This window comes from Dermochelys coriacea, chromosome 1, assembly GCF_009764565.3.
Source record: "Dermochelys coriacea isolate rDerCor1 chromosome 1, rDerCor1.pri.v4, whole genome shotgun sequence".
Classification (NCBI taxonomy): domain Eukaryota; kingdom Metazoa; phylum Chordata; order Testudines; family Dermochelyidae; genus Dermochelys; species Dermochelys coriacea.
Genome location: NC_050068.2, coordinates 138,937,855 through 138,955,678, shown reverse-complemented (window position 1 = coordinate 138,955,678; position 17,824 = coordinate 138,937,855). Strand labels below are relative to the sequence as shown.

Sequence of the window (17,824 nt, the reverse complement as noted above, 5' to 3'; positions counted from 1 at the left end):
TTTAGAGGAATATAAAGTAAGTCTAATAAATAGAAAAGTTCCTGATAGGATGAAAAACATGTTTTTGTTTAAATCAGGTTGCCTAAGTGCAGAGATAATTTAAGTTATTTAAGAGTAAATCCTAATGACAATAGACAAGTTCAGCAGTATAATGTCTTTAATTTTAAAGATGCAGAACAGTGAAGCTAGGGTGGACAAATGCATACATGGACAAGGGAACATATGTGGCAGTTCAGCCTAAAAATTCACTAAATCTTTGACATCAGAAAGAGGTAAAGAGCAATAAGCTGAGTGAGAAGCAATATCTTAGAGTAGTAGGAAGTTCAGGTGGATTACACATTCATTCATAACTTGAGATGAGTTTTCACATAACTATTATGTATGCCATTAGAACATTAAATATTTAGTTAATCATAAAATGATGTAATCAGAGTGATGTTCCATTAAAATAGAGTTAACATTTTTACATGCAATTACAGAATTTCCCCCACAAAAAGATATAAAGTAGAGAAACACAGACTCTACATTAGTGAAGAATGTGATTAAGTTGCACTTACAGCAGAGAACAATTAAGCAATATCATTAAACCACTGCTAAGACTTCTCACACAGAACCACGTGTGCCAGTACTTTGGAGTTCATCCATTATATAACACTACATTTTCCTTTGTAGCCACTGTATAGTTAATACAATTAAAGATCATACTAAAATCTTGCAAAAGATGTAATGGAATTTGAAGGCCAGTTAATTCACTAGTGAGAACCATTTTTAATCATGTAAAGATAAGTCACAATCCTTTCTAAGAGTAATACTTATTTATATTTGATGTAAATTATTGCATTTGTACAAAGTGGTAGAAAGACAAGATTTTAAGGGCTAAATAATCGTCAATGATCAAATTATGTTTTTTCCTTTATTTCAGGGCTGTCAAATTATTGATGTAATTACAGAGAAAATTAATTCCTCTGTTATATGATGGAGTTAGATTATGTTTATTACTAGAAATACGGAAAACTGGCACATAAAATATGTAAGAAAGGTAACTGAGTATACAATTTTCCTCTAAAAGTTTCTCTAATCTTTTAACAACAATATAAAGCGCGAACACAGAAGGTTTGTTCTGTCCTCTCAATAGCAAGAATCCATTTCTTTCTGCAGTGTTAGCTACTGTAATTTTGTGGTGTACGAGCAATCACCACATGTAGAACAATGACTATATTCTTCATAAATACAGTCCTAAATTATACATGAAGACATGCATTTTGGACATTTTTTTCCATTTGTCTGCCACTTGCTTATTCTGGAATCAACAAATGGAGCTAATGGCCTTGTACAGCACACTATATACACACACTCCCTCTTTTCTTTAATCACAGATGACATATGTTGGGTAATGGAAAAGTCAGAGAAAAATGCACCAATATATTAACATTTATATATTTTTTTTAAATGTATTTGCTGGAATAACTTCATGAGATCCTTCTTGAGGATCCAAAAGGGGCAGAAATCATGCAATATTATTTCAGTGTGGGCAAAGAGAACATATAAGGATGTCTGCATGCCAAAAACACAACTATAGGTAGCAAGGGGATCACATTAATGACTTCTTTTAAGAGAAGTCTTCTTTTTAAGAGTTAAGCTCTTTAGCGGTCTCGCTTTCCATATTACCCTGTGTATATCTGTATAAACAATAACTCACCATGAATCAAAGGTAGTTTGTCTTTTTGAGTGGTTTGTCACAGTGCTGTTGTCTGCTGGTAGTGCACTGACTCTGTTTGACACACTGTTTTCAAGGAATGTACCCTCTGGACGTGGAGATGGCACTGCAAGAAATATCAATAATCAGAACCCATCAGAACAGCTTGTTGGCTCCAATGACCTTAAAATAGTTCTCTAGATGGCTACTGAAGACCGATATATATATAAATGTGCTTCATTTAAAGACTGGATTTTGTCCTTTAGTAAATCAAAGAACAGATTTGAATCTAGGTCTCTAGAGATGAAAGGCTAGTATACCATTGCAATGTACCATCCAGTCTTTAATAATTAATATTTTGTATTCTAGAACACTCCTATCAGTTAAAATGGACATGATACCATATGCGTGTACAGATTGGGAAAGAAAGTTTTCTGAACACAAAGACAGTTCATTAAATATGTCTTTGTGTGTTGTATATTGCTAAATGTGATCAGATACCTTGGTGATTAGAATGGTATATAAACCCTGATAAACTCCTTAATTTCATTGAGTTTATTTTTTCCCCAATTCCCACATAAGCAAATTGTCTTGTGCTCTGCAAAGTATTATACTATGTATGCCTTGTGAATCAGCAAAAGTTACTATTTGCAAAAAATACTTTGTAGATATGCACTGTAGTAAAAGGGATAAACCAGAAGGAATCTACAGACTTAGTACTAGCTTGGTGTATTTTTTTCCAGTCACTCTTTTACTTATTCTTGCATAGCTCAGAATATCTTTCTTAGTGCTATGAGTCCACTGTATGTTAAAACATTGGTTAATTGTGTAAGGCACATTGCAAAATTACCTCTGTAAAAGCTGCCAACTCTTCTGGGAATAGGGTCTTTATACAGAAGTCTATTTTCTTTACTAGAGGCTCCATCCTCTGGGTGCGGATCATGATACGTTCCACCCTAAGCCAAAGAACAAACTTCTGTTAAAAACAAAGGATGACACTTTTACTGTTCTTCCATGACATGTCACAGCATAAAATCCAGCCATACTTTACCTTTTGTTTTATGAACTGTTGCTATAATGAAACCCAACACTATGCAATCAATTACTATTGGATTTTGTTTATAAAAAGACAAAGCTGGCATTAAAAAAAATATTTGCCCCAAAGGCATAATATTATGGATTTGAAAGACTCAGACCTCAGACTTTTGCCGTGAATGAAATGAAGTTGTAGTATCTCTGGAAGAATCTTTAACTGCAGGTCTTATTAGATTCATCTCTGGTGGGATCTGGTCACTCTGTCAAAAGCAAATTAAAAAAAGCAAATAGGAAAAGCATGTGATTTATGATATGTGCATTATGATATCATTAGCACTTATTATGTATATTATGGTAGTGCCTAGAGGCACCACTGTGCTAGGCACTGGGCATAAAAACCAATAAGCAACAGTTCCTGCCCCAAAGAGCTTACAATCTAAATAAACATGACAAAAAGTGGAAGAAAGTATTGTTATTTCTGTTCTATAGATAGTGAAATGAGATAAAGAGAACCTGATTCAGGAAAACTTTTTAAAGCCCAGGTCTATTTAGGAAAGTCCTTATGCATGTACTTTGACTTAATTGGGACTTAACCACATGACTAAAGTTAATCAGGTGCTTGCAGGGCTTTCTAGAATAACATTTTAAGTGACATTTGTAAGTGACTTGCCTATGATCACACAAGAAATCTGTGATGCAATCAGGAACTGAACCCAGATTTCTCAAGTCTCAGTCCAGTGCTTTAATTAACCATAAAGCCACCAAAAGGCATGTCTGACTAGGGATGGGTCAGTTTCTTATAGTTAGTTTTGAATTCATTGATCATTATGGGTTCTAGAGATCAACTAAAACATCACTGCATTTTGCTTAGAAGAGGCATTGTGCAGAGTCCTGGACACCAGGTTAAAGTCTTAAATTGTCAAAAGCAGGACATAAAAAGTAACAAAAGTAACAAAAGTTTTGCTCAATCTGTTACATAAAACCGTTTATAAAATAAGCAAAATTTGCAAACCCAGATTGGCACACACTAGATGTGTTTAAACTGGAAGAAATGCTTAGGGATTTTCAAGGCTTTTGGTGCGATTACAAATCTGGAGAGGAATACAGCAATCACCAAACAGGCGTTTTAGTTGGTTAATTTTGATAGAGCAAGGCTGCCACCCCACTCCGTACATTGCTTTTCTTGAGGCTATGTGACAACTTGCTGGGAGGAAGGAGTGAGCAGATGACAACTGGCGTTGCATGTACAGTAATGGCGGTTAGTCATCAGGAATGGATTAAGGCAGAGGCACTAGAGGCTCATGCCTAGGGTCCCAGGTTCTGGAGTTAAGTGATTACACCAGAATCTTAGCTTTCATTAAAAAAAAAAGTCTCTGGCTGTTATGGTTGTGAAGAAAATCTGATAACGTGACCCAAGTGTAACCAATGGAGGAATGTTTGCCTGACAGCCTGAAATAATAGCTCTCAGACGGTGAACTAATGAATGCATCTCAGTGGAGTTATTAACTCTAAGATCTGCTGCTGTTGGTGGCGGGCGGGCGGGCGGGCGTGTGTGTGTGTGTGTGTGAGGAGCTGTCAAGACACCTTCAGTAGAGGATTGCGGGCGGGCATGTGTGTGTGTGTGTGTGTGTGTGTGTGTGTGTGTGTGTGTGTGTGTGTGTGTGTGTGTGTGTGTGTGTGTGTGGAGCTGTCAAGACACCTTCAGTAGAGGATTGTATGTGCATCAGAAGAGAAAAATGCAGAGGGCTCTGCTCATTCACCCAAATACCTCAGCAGCCAAGCTGTAAGTACTGGGAGGGTGGGGCATCCTGTTGCCACCCTACCTCTCCACAGGAGAAAAAGGGGCCTCATGCTGCCATTCCTAGTGGGGGAAGAAAGAAGCTCCATGCTGCTGCCCCAGTTTCTCCAAGCACAGAAAGAGACATTCTTGGAGTGGGGCCACAGGGACAGAGCCTTAGGGGAATCCTGTGTCATGATGTGCCTATGGCCCCCAATTGCCAGAATCTGCTTGGACCCAGAAATTTACCGTCAATTATGTCCTGATTTGGAAAGATGTTCTAGCTAGACCCTGTGAGAAGAGATAACCAGGTGACACCCCCACTGCCGGTGGGTCGGTTAGATCCTTAGCAATATTTAGGATGTGAATTTAAGGTTCCTGCTATTGATTCCCCCCTAGGTTATTAAAATTTCTTCCCCACCTCATTTTCCTCTTGCCCATTTCCTTCTATCCTGCCATCTATCTAATAAAATCTGGTTTAGTCAGTCCAGGTAAGTATATCCTGCAACGCTGCTGTTACAAGAAAGGCAAGCTAAAAACATGCCTTAAACTACAGCCTGATTCTGCTAAAAGTTTGCAAGGTGCTAAAATGCCCGATAAGGTTGCTTCTTGTTTGATGTACCTGTGATTTTTCAGCAGTTAAACTGCAAGTGAGAGAGACAGAAGATGTCATTTATCTTTCCTATTCTTTTTCTCTCTCGTGTTCATCTTTTAAAACAAAACACAAAATAAAAACAAATACCCATCCAAAAAGTGGACTTAAACAACAACCCAAAAGCTACTATCTAAAATATGACTTTTTTCCGCCCACCAAAGGGCTTAGTGGCATCTAAAAGACAGCCAGGCAAGGTATTTTCCCAAACAGACCTTGTACAGCTAACAGGAAGAGGAAAGGAAATTGCTATAAGGAAATTCAGAAAACGGGGTGGGGGAGGGGGAAGAAAAATCTGAACATTTGATAAAGTATATAAGACAAATTTGTGCTCAACTCAGCTTTTGAGCGAAGAGTGTTGGGGAGCAGTTCTTTTAATACAGAGCACAGGCTTTCCTTTAATGAAAATATAGTTGACCTGACCACCCCACTCCACCCAATCCCCCACCCTGAAGTTTTGGAAAAAATTACTTTATACAATCAAAAAATGTTTATGAATTCTAACTAGTTTTGTCAACCCTGTGAAAACAAACAATAGTTCAAGAAATTTGAAAATTAACAAACTTCCTGACATTCACTATCCTTGTTCCTTATGACTGAATTTTCTGACCATAATAGTTTACAAATCCATTTTAACTTTATCTTGATATTGTACCTCAATATAGGGGGAGGAGCAGGAGAGAGCATAAAAGGTATTTAACTCTTACTTTGGATTAATATGTTCAAACCTAGGCTCCTAAATCCATATTTAAGCATGTAAGTAAGAATTGCCAGATTTTCAAAAGGTAATGGGCCCCATTAAGTTCTATTAGCATCAGGGACATTTATGAGTGCCCAGCAACTCAGAAAAATGAAGCCACTTTTATTCCTTTATACCTTTACTTTGCCTAAATATGGATTTAGAAACCTTACTTGAGATATTCAGGTTTGAAAATGTTTGCCTTAAGAGACAAAAGCATACCAAATGAATTAGAAACTGCCAAGCCAGACAGACATTCCTAACCAAGCCAAAATGAATCAATGCAATAGAGATGGAAGGCATAACATTTTTCCTAACTAAAATATGCATTTGTCAACTGGTTGTCGAAAGACAAAAATGATTTGATAATTACACTCAGTGTCTCCACACAATGTGAAATCCATTAAAATTACTTATTGAATTAACATTCACTGCAATAAGACTCATTGTAAAAAAGATACTACTAAATCACAGAATAAAAATATAAGCTAGCATCAGGAAGTACCCTGTCACTGAACTGTGGAAACCACTGCTCTGTTTCAATCTGAAGCAAATACTCACCAGCAACCACACACCACACAACAGAACCACTAACCCAGGAACCTATCCTTGCAACAAAGCCCGTTGCCAACTCTGTGCACATATATATTCAGGGGATACCATCATAGGGCCTAATCACATCAGCCACACTATCAGAGGCTCGTTCACCTGCGCATCTACCAATGTGATATATGCCATCATGTGCCAGCAATGCCCCTCTGCCATGTACATTGGCCAAACTGGACAGTCTCTACGTAAAAGAATGAATGGACACAAATCAGACGTCAAGAATTATAACATTCAAAAACCAGTTGGAGAACACTTCAATCTCTCTGGTCACTCGATCACAGACCTAAGAGTGGCTATACTTCAACAAAAAAGCTTCAAAAACAGACTCCAACGAGAGACTGCTGAATTGGAATTAATTTGCAAACTGGATACAATTAACTTAGGCTTGAATAGAGACTGGGAATGGATGAGTCATTACACAAAGTAAAACTATTTCCCCATGGTATTTCTCCCTCCCCCCCCCCCCACTGTTCCTCTGATATTCTTGTTAACTGCTGGAATTAGCCTACCTTGCTTGTCACCAGGAAAGGTTTTCCTCCTTTCCCCCCCCTGCTGCTGGTGATGGCTTATCTTAAGTGATCACTCTCCTTACAGTGTGTATGATAAACCCATTGTTTCATGTTCTCTGTGTGTGTGTGTATATAAATCTCTCCTCTGCTTTTTCCACCAAATGCATCCGATGAAGTGAGTTGTAGCTCACGAAAGCTTATGCTCTAATAAATTTGTTAGTCTCTAAGGTGCCACAAGTACTCCTTTTCTTTTTGCGAATACAGACTAACACGGCTGCTACTCTGAAACCTGCTCTGTTTCAGTAACCATTATATTGACTGCGTGATCGTGACTACAACCAGCTGAACTGAAATGCAACCTGGAAAATGAGCACTCACAGGGGAAATAAAACGTAATTTTGCAAACCATCTACTACAGCACCATTTTAAACATTACTTTTCTTTTAAAATAGTTCACAGTTGTCATGCCTGCAGACATCCATGGAACAGAAGGGCTTCTCCTACTGCAATCATGTCTGAGATGATGTAGTAAATATTCAAAAACTTGTATTAATAGGATTTCTAGAAAGAGGGTTGTATTACTTTAAGAATTGGTTTATCGGCAAATATTATTTCTCTCTCAGAGAGATCCAACACACCCAGGAACAGAAAAACATTCAATTTATAGACAATTAGGAATGCCTAATTGATGGCTCCTTCCTTATCAAGCAAAGAGTGAAAGATACAGAAAGACATAGTATGGCTGGGAAGCATCCTAGCATGGAGGGACAAGCATCAGGTGGTTCCAAGTTTGGCCAATGTCTTGCTGGGTGGCATTAGGGAAATCATGTGGAAAGTGAAACAGAAAGGTGACATCTGTAAACCAGGAATCCTACATCTTCCCTATGTATCTGCCTGAAAAGTGGGCTGGGAGGATTAATAAGTCACTGTTTGTGAAGTGCTCAATAAATTTCAACTACTATTATTAGATACTGTGTGTAATGGGGAATCAAGCACAGCTTGGAATAACCAGGCAACAAAATATATCTTCAATAGCTGGATACGCATGATTACATGGTATAGAATTTTAAAAATAGTTCTACCCCAGATATCAATTAAACTTTATATTGTCCTCTCAGCTGACAGAGTTCAGCAGGCTAAGGATGGCAATGGTTAAACAGGAATTAAAGGGCAATTTCATTAAATATTGGAATTGACAGAGATGCATAAAAAAGTTTGTCTAATCTCATGCCATCCTTGAATATATTCCTAAACCTTTCTATTATAAATATTACATAGATTCACATATTTTAAACTGAGAAGGGAACACCATGATTTAGTTTGATCTTCTGCATAACACAAGCCAAAGAACCTCCCCCAATAATTTATGCATCAAGCCCATAACTTTTGTCCGAGTTTCAGCATATCTTTTAGAAAGATATCCAGTCTTGATTTAAAGACTTTAAGTGATGGAGAATCCACCATATCCTTAGGTTATTTGTTCCAATGGTTAGTTACCCTCACTATTTAAAAAGTTTGAACCTCATTTCTAGTCTGAATTTGTCTAGCTTCAGCTCCTAACAACTGGATCTTTTTAGGCCTTTTCTACTGGCCTGGAGATCTCTACCCCCCATGTAGGTTCTTGTAGACCATGATAAAGTCACCTCTTAACCTTCTCTTAGATAAACTAAATAGATTGAGCTTGTTTAGTGTCTCGCTATAAGGCGTATTTTCTAGACCTTGAATCATCTTGTAGCTCTTTTCGGAACCCTTTCAAATTTGTCAACAAATTGCAAACCATTTTTAAATTTCCTTAGAATTCACCATGCTGCTTATATTTGCAGGTACTTATGTAAAATGCTCATTGTATACAAGTACTTCTCTTTGCACCATATTGCTGTCCAACTTTGCAAAAATCTCCAAGGACAGTATCAAGTTTAAAAAAAAGGAAGAGATTTTGGGACACATTTTGCACCGATTTACAACCCTATGTGTACTTTCAATGAAGTCAATAGGACTGAATAAAGAATCAAATTAGCACAGAATCTGGCCCATTCTTTGGAGAAGATCTATAATACACAAATTAAGGCTAGACTACAGTCTCCACAGAGAGATACCATATCTGTGAAGTGCATAACCAAAATAAACTCAGTTCACACTGACCAGAAAGGGGCAGTGTAAAAGCTGAGTGAGAGGAGATGGTTCTACATAGACTATGTAAATTATCAATCTCGACAGGTGGGTTTGACACACATACAGGGATCACCATTGAGGAGTTACCATTTATTAACAATTTCCACACTAGTGTCTCTCACATATCCCAGTTATTTATTATATTAGGCATACATCAACACTGCAATTGGGAAGTCTGAAAGGCTGCACGGGAGATGGCCACTCAAGTATGTACGCAGGGTCTTTGGCAGGCAGGGCTAGCTCATGGAACCATCTGTGCCTGCTGTGGCTTCACTGCTACTGTTACTCAAGCTAGCTCGATCAAAGCTAGCTCAGGTAGGTCTACACGGGCTGCAATCACACCTCACAACTGCAGTATAGATATACCCTTAGTGTAGAGAAATACTGCAGTATCTCAGATACCATACTGTCACAACTGTTAGCAAATGCTGACTTTTTAACAGTGACCACTGTATCAAACTCATGCTGCAGGTTAAGTGACAGAAAATCCCATTTCAGAAATGTTTAAGATTCGTATTTACAGCAGTAAGGCATGCTACAAAATCCAAATATAGAAAGTTAAGAAAAATAATCTAGTAAAAATTACATCAGTTAGAATAAACACTGGATCAGTAACCACTTATCAAATCACATGATTTTACACTTGACTGTTCTCACATTTTCAGTATTTTGCTAGACGTGACTGTATGCTTCATTGTGGCCCAAATTTTTAAAAGTGCCCTCTTATTTTGAATGATGGATACCTCAGCACCTCTGAAAATCCAACCTCCCTTCTCCTGATGTAAAAAAAAAATACAGAAAAAGCATACAAAATTAGAGGCCACTTTTGACCATCTGAGCCTACATTCATGCAAGAAATACAGAGAAAAAAAACAACTTTCTTCAACAGGCAAGATTTCAAACTAACCCTATTAGTATCTTCTGTACAGTCTTCCCGTGAAGAGCCAACAGATCGTGTGAGTGACCTATGCTGCACCTGTGGAGATAACAGTTGCAGGCTGTTTGCTCTGGCTGCCATCCCCTGCCCTACGCTTAAGCCACCCTCTGAGCCCTTGGACCTCACTCTGTCTCGGCTCACATACATGGAATGTCTATGAGGGCGCTGCTGTGAGGAAAAGGGACTTGTGTAACCTAGACCATATGAAAACGATTCATGTGGGGCAGATAATGAATGTGAATGGCTTCCATCCATGTGATCTGGCAATTTCAATTCTTCCATGGTTTTGGAATGTCTTGTTGGCGGTCTTCGGGAATCCAGGGTACCATCGCTTCGGTTATTCCTTCCCGAAGGACTGAGTAAGGTTCTATTGTCGCTGTGCCGGGGAGGAGTAGGACTGGTAGGAGAATTCAAGTCCAAGCAGCTTGATGGAAAATACCTACTGCTGTTTGGTTCCGCAATTTGAGCCCTGGCCTCAGAAAGATTACCCACAGATTTCGAATCTGTTAGAACCCCATGAGTCTTTGTCTTTGTCCGATAGGAGGGACTCTTTGAAGACTGGGGAATAGTATCAATATAGCTGTGGCGACTATGTTTCTCACTTGGCTGCAGCGTGCCAGTTTTGCTTTGAGAAGTTTCCATAAACGAGTGTCGGTTCTGCTGAGATCTGGTGTTTGACTTCAGATATTTTGTACCTGGACCGTCAGAAGCTTTTGGGTCCAAATTAAAATCAAATTCTGTTTTTGCCTTTGATTCCTTTGGACTGAGAAGATGTGGTATGTTGTTATTGGCTAGATCCTTGTTGCCAGATCCAGGTGGGTTGCTTGTTTTTTTTGTATGCATTGGACTATGTGCAGCTGCAGGAAGATTTCCATTTAGAAAGCTTTCATTTGCTGGAAGAACCTCTTCTCCTCTTTGCAGTCCAGCTCCTAGAGTCTGCATATCTTTGCTATTCGATCTATGATGTGACTGCACAGCAGAGCTTTTGCTGGCTTGATTTCTACATTAAAAAGCATATGAACAAGGATTAACATGGTACCATACATACTAATCACTCCCAACTTCAATAAAATACCCTAATTTCTAAATGGAGTACTCAATTCAAAACTGAGCGATAATTTAACTGTGGTGATTTAAATACAGCAAATTAGGCACCTGTAATTCCACCATCCCAAATACCTAGAACAAATAAATTTGCAGGTGTTAGCTGGTCAGAAACAACAATGTATTATGTCTTGATAGCCAAATTTTTGCTTCTAATTTGTACAATTAGTTAATGACAATACATTTTTAAACATAACTTATACATTCGAACAGCAGCTTTGAATCCTTTCAATATCTAAAGCACTTATATATATAAACTGGGCAGGCGGGGCAGGGGGGAGAAGTTTCAGGAGATGAATAACTATGTTCTGGTGAAACAGTTCTTGAGTACATCTTATATATCAGATGTAACAGTTATTGAAATGTGCAAGGTGAAGTGCCAAATCAGTACTGTCAAACAATGGATAGATTGAAAAGGTGATACAATTTTTATGCAAATAATTATAACTGGTTATTTCTATCCTTTTTATGCTTAGAATTTTATGGTAATGCTTTCATTATCTAGTTATGTATTTTGCAGGGTTATAATAATTACTTCAGCAACCTTAAACTAACTTTTTTTAAAATATAATAAATAGAAGGAGTCCTAAAAGCTTTAATCAGGTTGACATGGGAAATTTTATGAACTGGGCACAAAGTTTTTTATAGGGCTAGATCTCTCTCTTTCACATCATGCCTTCAAAGGTGCACAAGAGGAGCAGAACAGGAGAAGAGGAGATCTCCTAGGCACCTATAAGAATGACAGAATTTCTCTCCTGCACATCTCAGATGGTTGCGGAAGATGAACTTTGCTGTCCCAGATCTCAAAAAGTGTAGAATACTGGTGCTCAATTTCAGTGGATTGTATGAGGCGTGCAAGAGAAAAGGCCTGTGACTGCAGATGGTCTAAGATCTAGAGAAGATCAATCACTGCTCTGCGTACCTTTGGAAGAGTGCCACTAGAGAAGATGCCTATCCTCTAGAACGCCTAGTGTCAATCACAACAAAGGACTCTGCTTTTGACTGGTGCTCCCTCATCCATCTGCCCCATCTGTCTAAAGGTATGAAATATAAAATGCTATGCATATATTCTTACACATTGGCATATGATGTCTATTTTTATCTAGCATCTTCCACAATAGAATTAGAAGCATTTATGGAATTAAATGCTTATAATGCAGTTTATTTTTTAAATCTCTTTCACTTACAAATAAATTAGATTTACATGATCAAACTTTTAAGAGAGAAGGACTGATCAATATCACATATTATAGGGTTATTTAAAAAAGTAGATACAAGTCCTTTATTCACAGAAAACAATTAAAAATAAAATAAAAGGTCTTTTCTTTTTTAAAAAATAATTCAGATTTCTAATTTACTAGTTGAATTCGCTTCAAATATTCACACAAAATGAATCATAACCCAAGAGTAAGTGGTGTTATTTTGGGCTGTGATCATCATTTCACAGTTTAGATGTATATTATGTATTGCACACAAAAAACTATGTTAAAAGAACATTAAGATTGCCAAATCAAGCATTCAAAAGTGAGGAAATGCCAAGATTAAGGTTGCCTGTCCATCGTTCTCAGTCCCAGTCTTGCTGTGCAGTTCCACAGCTGATCTCACCCTTATCCCAACTACTGACTCCCAGACCACCCCCAAAGCCCATTTCCCTCTCTGGATTCCAGTCCCAATCTTAGTCCCCCACCCAGTCTCCTTTTCCCAATCTATTCCCTATCACGGCAGGTCTGGTTCTTATCCCCTGTGTATTTGAACCAGACAGCTTCCTCCTCCACTCCGGTTGGACCCAACAGGGGGATTATTGAGAGCACAGGAGAGACTGCCTCCCTGCTCTCAGTTCAGATATCTAGACCCAGCACCAGCCCACAGATGCTATTGTAGAGAGAGTCCTGGCTCAGGTCCAGGCTGGAGCATGCCCAGATCAGATAAAATCTCCAGGGAATCTAGCTGCCAAAATCTAATGTTTGCAGTGGTGTTGTAGCCATGTCAGTCCCAGGAGATTAGAAAGACAAGATGGGTGATGTAATGTCTTTCATTGAGAAGTTCACAGAATCGTAGGAGTGAAAGGGACTTCGAGAGGTCATCTAGTCCAGTCTCCTGCACTAATTGCAGGACTAAATATTATCTAGACCATCCCGATAAGTGTTTGTCTAATCTGCTCTTAAAAACCTCCAATGATGGAGAGTCCACAACCTACCTGGGCAATTTATTTCAGTGCTTAACTACCCTGACAGTTAGGAATTTTTTCCTAATGTCCAACATAAACTGTCCTTGCTGCAATTTAAGCTTCTTGTTCTACCCTGAGAGGTTAAGAAGAAGAATTTTCTCCCTCCTTGTAACAACCTTTTATATTGGTCCAATAAAAGATATTACCTCACCCACCTTGTCTCTTTAACATCTCAGAACTCTATACTTGATCATGTGTGAAATGTAGTTTTTCAGAGGCTTATGTACTAGCCAAATTTTGGTGGATTTTCACAGGAACAACAAAAGGCACAACCCTGTCACAAATGCCACCCTTCTTCCAAATTTTAAGTCCCTGCTCCAAGGCAATTTTTTTTTTAACATGGGCAAACCCTAGGCTCATTATCAGAAATGGCTGAACCATTTTTGCTAAATTTTTCAAAAAATATCAGCCACAGGCAGACACATAGAAAGCAAAGTTTCAGCTTGAATGGTTGAAGTTTGACAAAGTTGTAAGCAACTGAAAACAGAGACTTATAAGGGGGAGAATTGGGCATGTTTAACAACAGGCAGTGCTATCAGCCCCATATTTTTATTACAATTACCAAAAAAAAAATACCACACACACACACAATTTTTTTATAGTATGTAATTGGGCCTTTAACTTATCTTTAATCAATTACCAAAAGTGAGAGTGTTGAAGAAGTATGTTTTAGGGATGAACTGGCTTTAACTCTCGTGTTAAGCTCAGATATAGAAAACAATACCAATATGACAACATTATCAGACAACTTGTTTTCTTTTTGTGAAGATGATTTAATATTTAAACCTGAAAGGAACTTACTCATTAAATGTAACAAATGATCTGGTTTTTTACTGTATTTACCTGTTAGATAATGTGTTGGTGTCTACATGGTAAGGTTTTCTCTTAGCTGACCGTGAAGGTGAACTTCCACAACGATCCAAGAGTCTCTGAGTTTGAAACGAAGGATGGTTCAAACATTGCTCCGTCAAGTATCTATCTGCTGGATCGAGTTTCAGCAAGTTCTTTGGAAAACAAAGTCTGGGTTTTAAACAAGTATTAGTATTTAAACCAGTCACAGCAAATCCTGTAGCTCAATAACATTTTCATCTCAATAATTTTGGTGAGATTATTATGTGCAACTGCAAGAATAATTTACAGTTATGTTAATATACCATTTAACAGCAAATCATCACTCAATTTATATTGTATTGAACTCATCTCAATACTGAACTGCACAGGTCTCTAAGAAACTCAGTTCCTTGTTTCTAATTGCAAGGTAAAGCCATGGAAGTGTGAGAGTGAAGAACAATTCTGCTTTTAGAAGCAACAAACATACACACAAAAATGACACATAATAAAAGAGGTTTGATAAAGTTCATTCAAAGAGCTTTGCTATTTATAAAAATATGCTTTAAAACTTTACACACACACACACACACACACACACACACACACACAGAGAAATGTAGGGATTTTTGTCATTGATTTCGTGGGGCTTTGATTTTACTAACACTTTTCAGGAATTCATCTACAGTAGTCAGAAGGAAATCCCTATGATAGTTTTGTGAAGTTTGTTCTATTTGTGAAGTTTGTTCTATTTCTGAAGACAGACACTGTTTCTGATATTTAGAGAACCAACATTTAATTATAAAGTTAGAAACTAACAGGGGTGACTAATTTGCAACATATTATGACTGCTTTCACACAAGTTCTGTAAGAAATATATTAATAGCTGTGGTAAGTTAATATGATAAGCAAATACAATCATGCTTGAACTAAAATAGGACATTTTGTCTACTATGAACAGAAAACGTATTATTTTTATATTCTCTCTTATCCTCCAACAGTTATTGGTAATTTATATAAAAATACAGCTTTTAAAAAGTTGTAAGATATCCTAAGGCTATCTGTGTTTCATACTTAGAACAAACACATACCATGGTGGATCATGAAGGCGAACAGATTACTCAGAGCGTGTAAACTTGTTTAATTACAAAACAGTGAGTAATCTCATAGAAACTAAAGTTAAACACATGCATAAGTCTTTGCAGGATCAGAGCCACACTTAGTAATTATTGACTCAATAGAACATACACTGTCATCAGTGAGGATAAATGTATTCTATTCATAATTTATCTTTCTGCATCCCTTACCTCTTTCTAAATAAATAAATACAACACAAAACCTATATTAAAATAAAGTTATTCATGTTGCATCATCAACCACTTAAAAGTTAGGAAGTGACAGAATCAAATGCCTGTGCAACCTTAATTCAGCCCCTTTGCATGTGTGTATTATAACACCCTGTTAATTACATGCTATTTTTCCTCCACAGGAACTTTGCTTCATTCAGTGCACAGGATGGATGGTGCTCAGGAAATGAGGCTTCTTTTTATCCTCAAAGTACAATGCGTGGACTTGCCTGTACTACGCACCATATGATGCACTGAATAATTAATTTTTTCTGATCTTTTCTATGGCTCTCATCAGTACAGTATTGGACTGCCTCACAAATACTAATGAATTTTCTTCACAAGTCCCCTGTGAGAGGAGTGTATTATTCTCCCCCATTTTACAGATGGGTAAAGTAAGGCAAAGAGCCTGAGGCCAATACAGCAATTCACTGGTGAAGCCAGTGTTAGAACAGAGGGCCATTGGACTCCCACCCTAGTGCTCACTCCTCCAGGCACAGCCCCTTACTCCAGAGGGGCTGAAAATCCATAGCTTCAACGGACTTCAATTACAGCTGAGAATGCTCAGCAATTTTGACAATCAGGCTCCAGGTGTCTGGGCATGTAGAAACTGAGGCACATAGAAATAGGGGCTATATGTCAAAATTCTGTTTCAAGTGATTTGCCAAGCACCACTCAGGAAGTCTGCAGTAGAGGCATGGATAAGTGAATTCTCCTGTGTAGCATTCATCTGCCTTAGCCACAAAACCATCATTTCTCCTCTTGCAATCCACAGTCCCATTCTTTACACACTTCTAACCTCTGTGGGTTATACAGACAACAACCTCATTCTCTGAACAACCCCTGAGAATCACCCATTCCATGCACTGAATGAGGTAGGAATCCTGTGGTAAAAATAATAGGAGGTCATATAATTAAAAACCATATCATAATGCCCATGAATACACAAAAGAAAGATAGAATTAAGGTTTCACAGACAACTTTAATTCTGGCATTTCTTAATTTTCAAGTGCTTGATTTTGCAACCCAAATGACTTAATAATCTAGGAAAGAACATACAAAAAAATTTATAAGAAAGATGATGGGTAAAGACAAATGTTATTACGAACACCACCCTTCCTATCATGCATCATGACCACTGTGTTTCAATCCTCAGCATTGCAACACAGCCTGTTACCAATTGTGCTTCCGCTAATTACATTAGCTAACAACAGGAAAAAACTGTTATCCTCTTTGAAGCAGCCACTAAAAGGGGATGCACAAGACACAGAGAGTGGATTATGCTTAAGTAGCCCAATTTTAGACTCCACAGAAAAGGATAAAGCAATGAGCAACTCTTTTTTGAAAGGCAATATGGCTCAATGGATGAGATTTGGGCCCACTATACTCAAGATGAGTTTAGAACTCATGCTATCTTGGTTCCCATGATGAATTATTAGTATTTGTCTCTGCTTCAGGAATTCTCATCTCACTCCCATCAAGTGGGGGTGGGAGGTGAGGAAGGGAAAAGGTCTCCCGTCTCATGTAGTGCCCCATCAGTTACAACGCTGAGAAGAGAGAGTGGCTGACAGGAGCAAAGATGGTTCACTCTCCAACTTTGCTAGAATAGCTGCTCCAACATCAGCCAGGCTGAGTTTCAGCTCCTAACTATTCACAGTACAGTGCATGGTGCTGCAGTGATGGTGGGGACCCAAGCTTGGAATATGCACTGTTTTTGGCATGTTGCCAAAATTAAGCAGTAACAGTATAATACAGAACAGGGAAATGAAGATTTTCAGCAGATTACAACTCAGCCAAATCTGAACAGAATTTCATGGCACTAGTAAAAGGTATTTTTCTCACCTCAGGGCTTTCCCCCAGGAAATATCAAAGATCTGCTGCAAACAATGGAGGTTGTTAAAGTTTATCAAAACAAGTTCAGAAGGTTCTTTTTAAAAAGGGAATGTATTAGGCAATATAAATTTAGTGGTCACTGCAAACTTTGCCTATATAATATACACAAACAAATAATGCAGTTTTTCCTACCTTCATAAGGTCAAGCAAAACACCACTTAAAATTCCTAAATATCTCCTCTCCAAAGACTGAGGATGGTTGACTGCTGGGAACTGTAAAAATAAGAATATAGCATAAATGTACAGTGTCTGTAAATCACCAAAACATTTATATAAAAGGAAGTGGCTTAGACACTGCTT

The 17,824-nt window shown here is 38.0% G+C and overlaps 1 protein-coding gene across 6 annotated transcripts in view; it reads right to left on the bottom strand.

The window, feature by feature from the left end:
• CDKL5 (cyclin dependent kinase like 5) overlaps positions 1-17,824 on the bottom strand; it is a 199,371-nt gene that overhangs the window by 14,730 nt on the left and 166,817 nt on the right. For all 6 annotated transcript variants that reach the window (XM_038377939.2, XM_038378021.2, XM_038377958.2 and 3 more), the window contains 6 exons: positions 17,657-17,737; positions 14,301-14,461; positions 10,097-11,126; positions 2,893-2,991; positions 2,547-2,652; positions 1,700-1,823 (listed from right to left, as the gene is read on the bottom strand). In XM_038377939.2, coding sequence (XP_038233867.1) covers positions 1,700-1,823; positions 2,547-2,652; positions 2,893-2,991; positions 10,097-11,126; positions 14,301-14,461; positions 17,657-17,737 — 1,601 coding nt within the window. The remainder of the gene's footprint in view (positions 1-1,699; positions 1,824-2,546; positions 2,653-2,892; positions 2,992-10,096; positions 11,127-14,300; positions 14,462-17,656; positions 17,738-17,824) is intronic.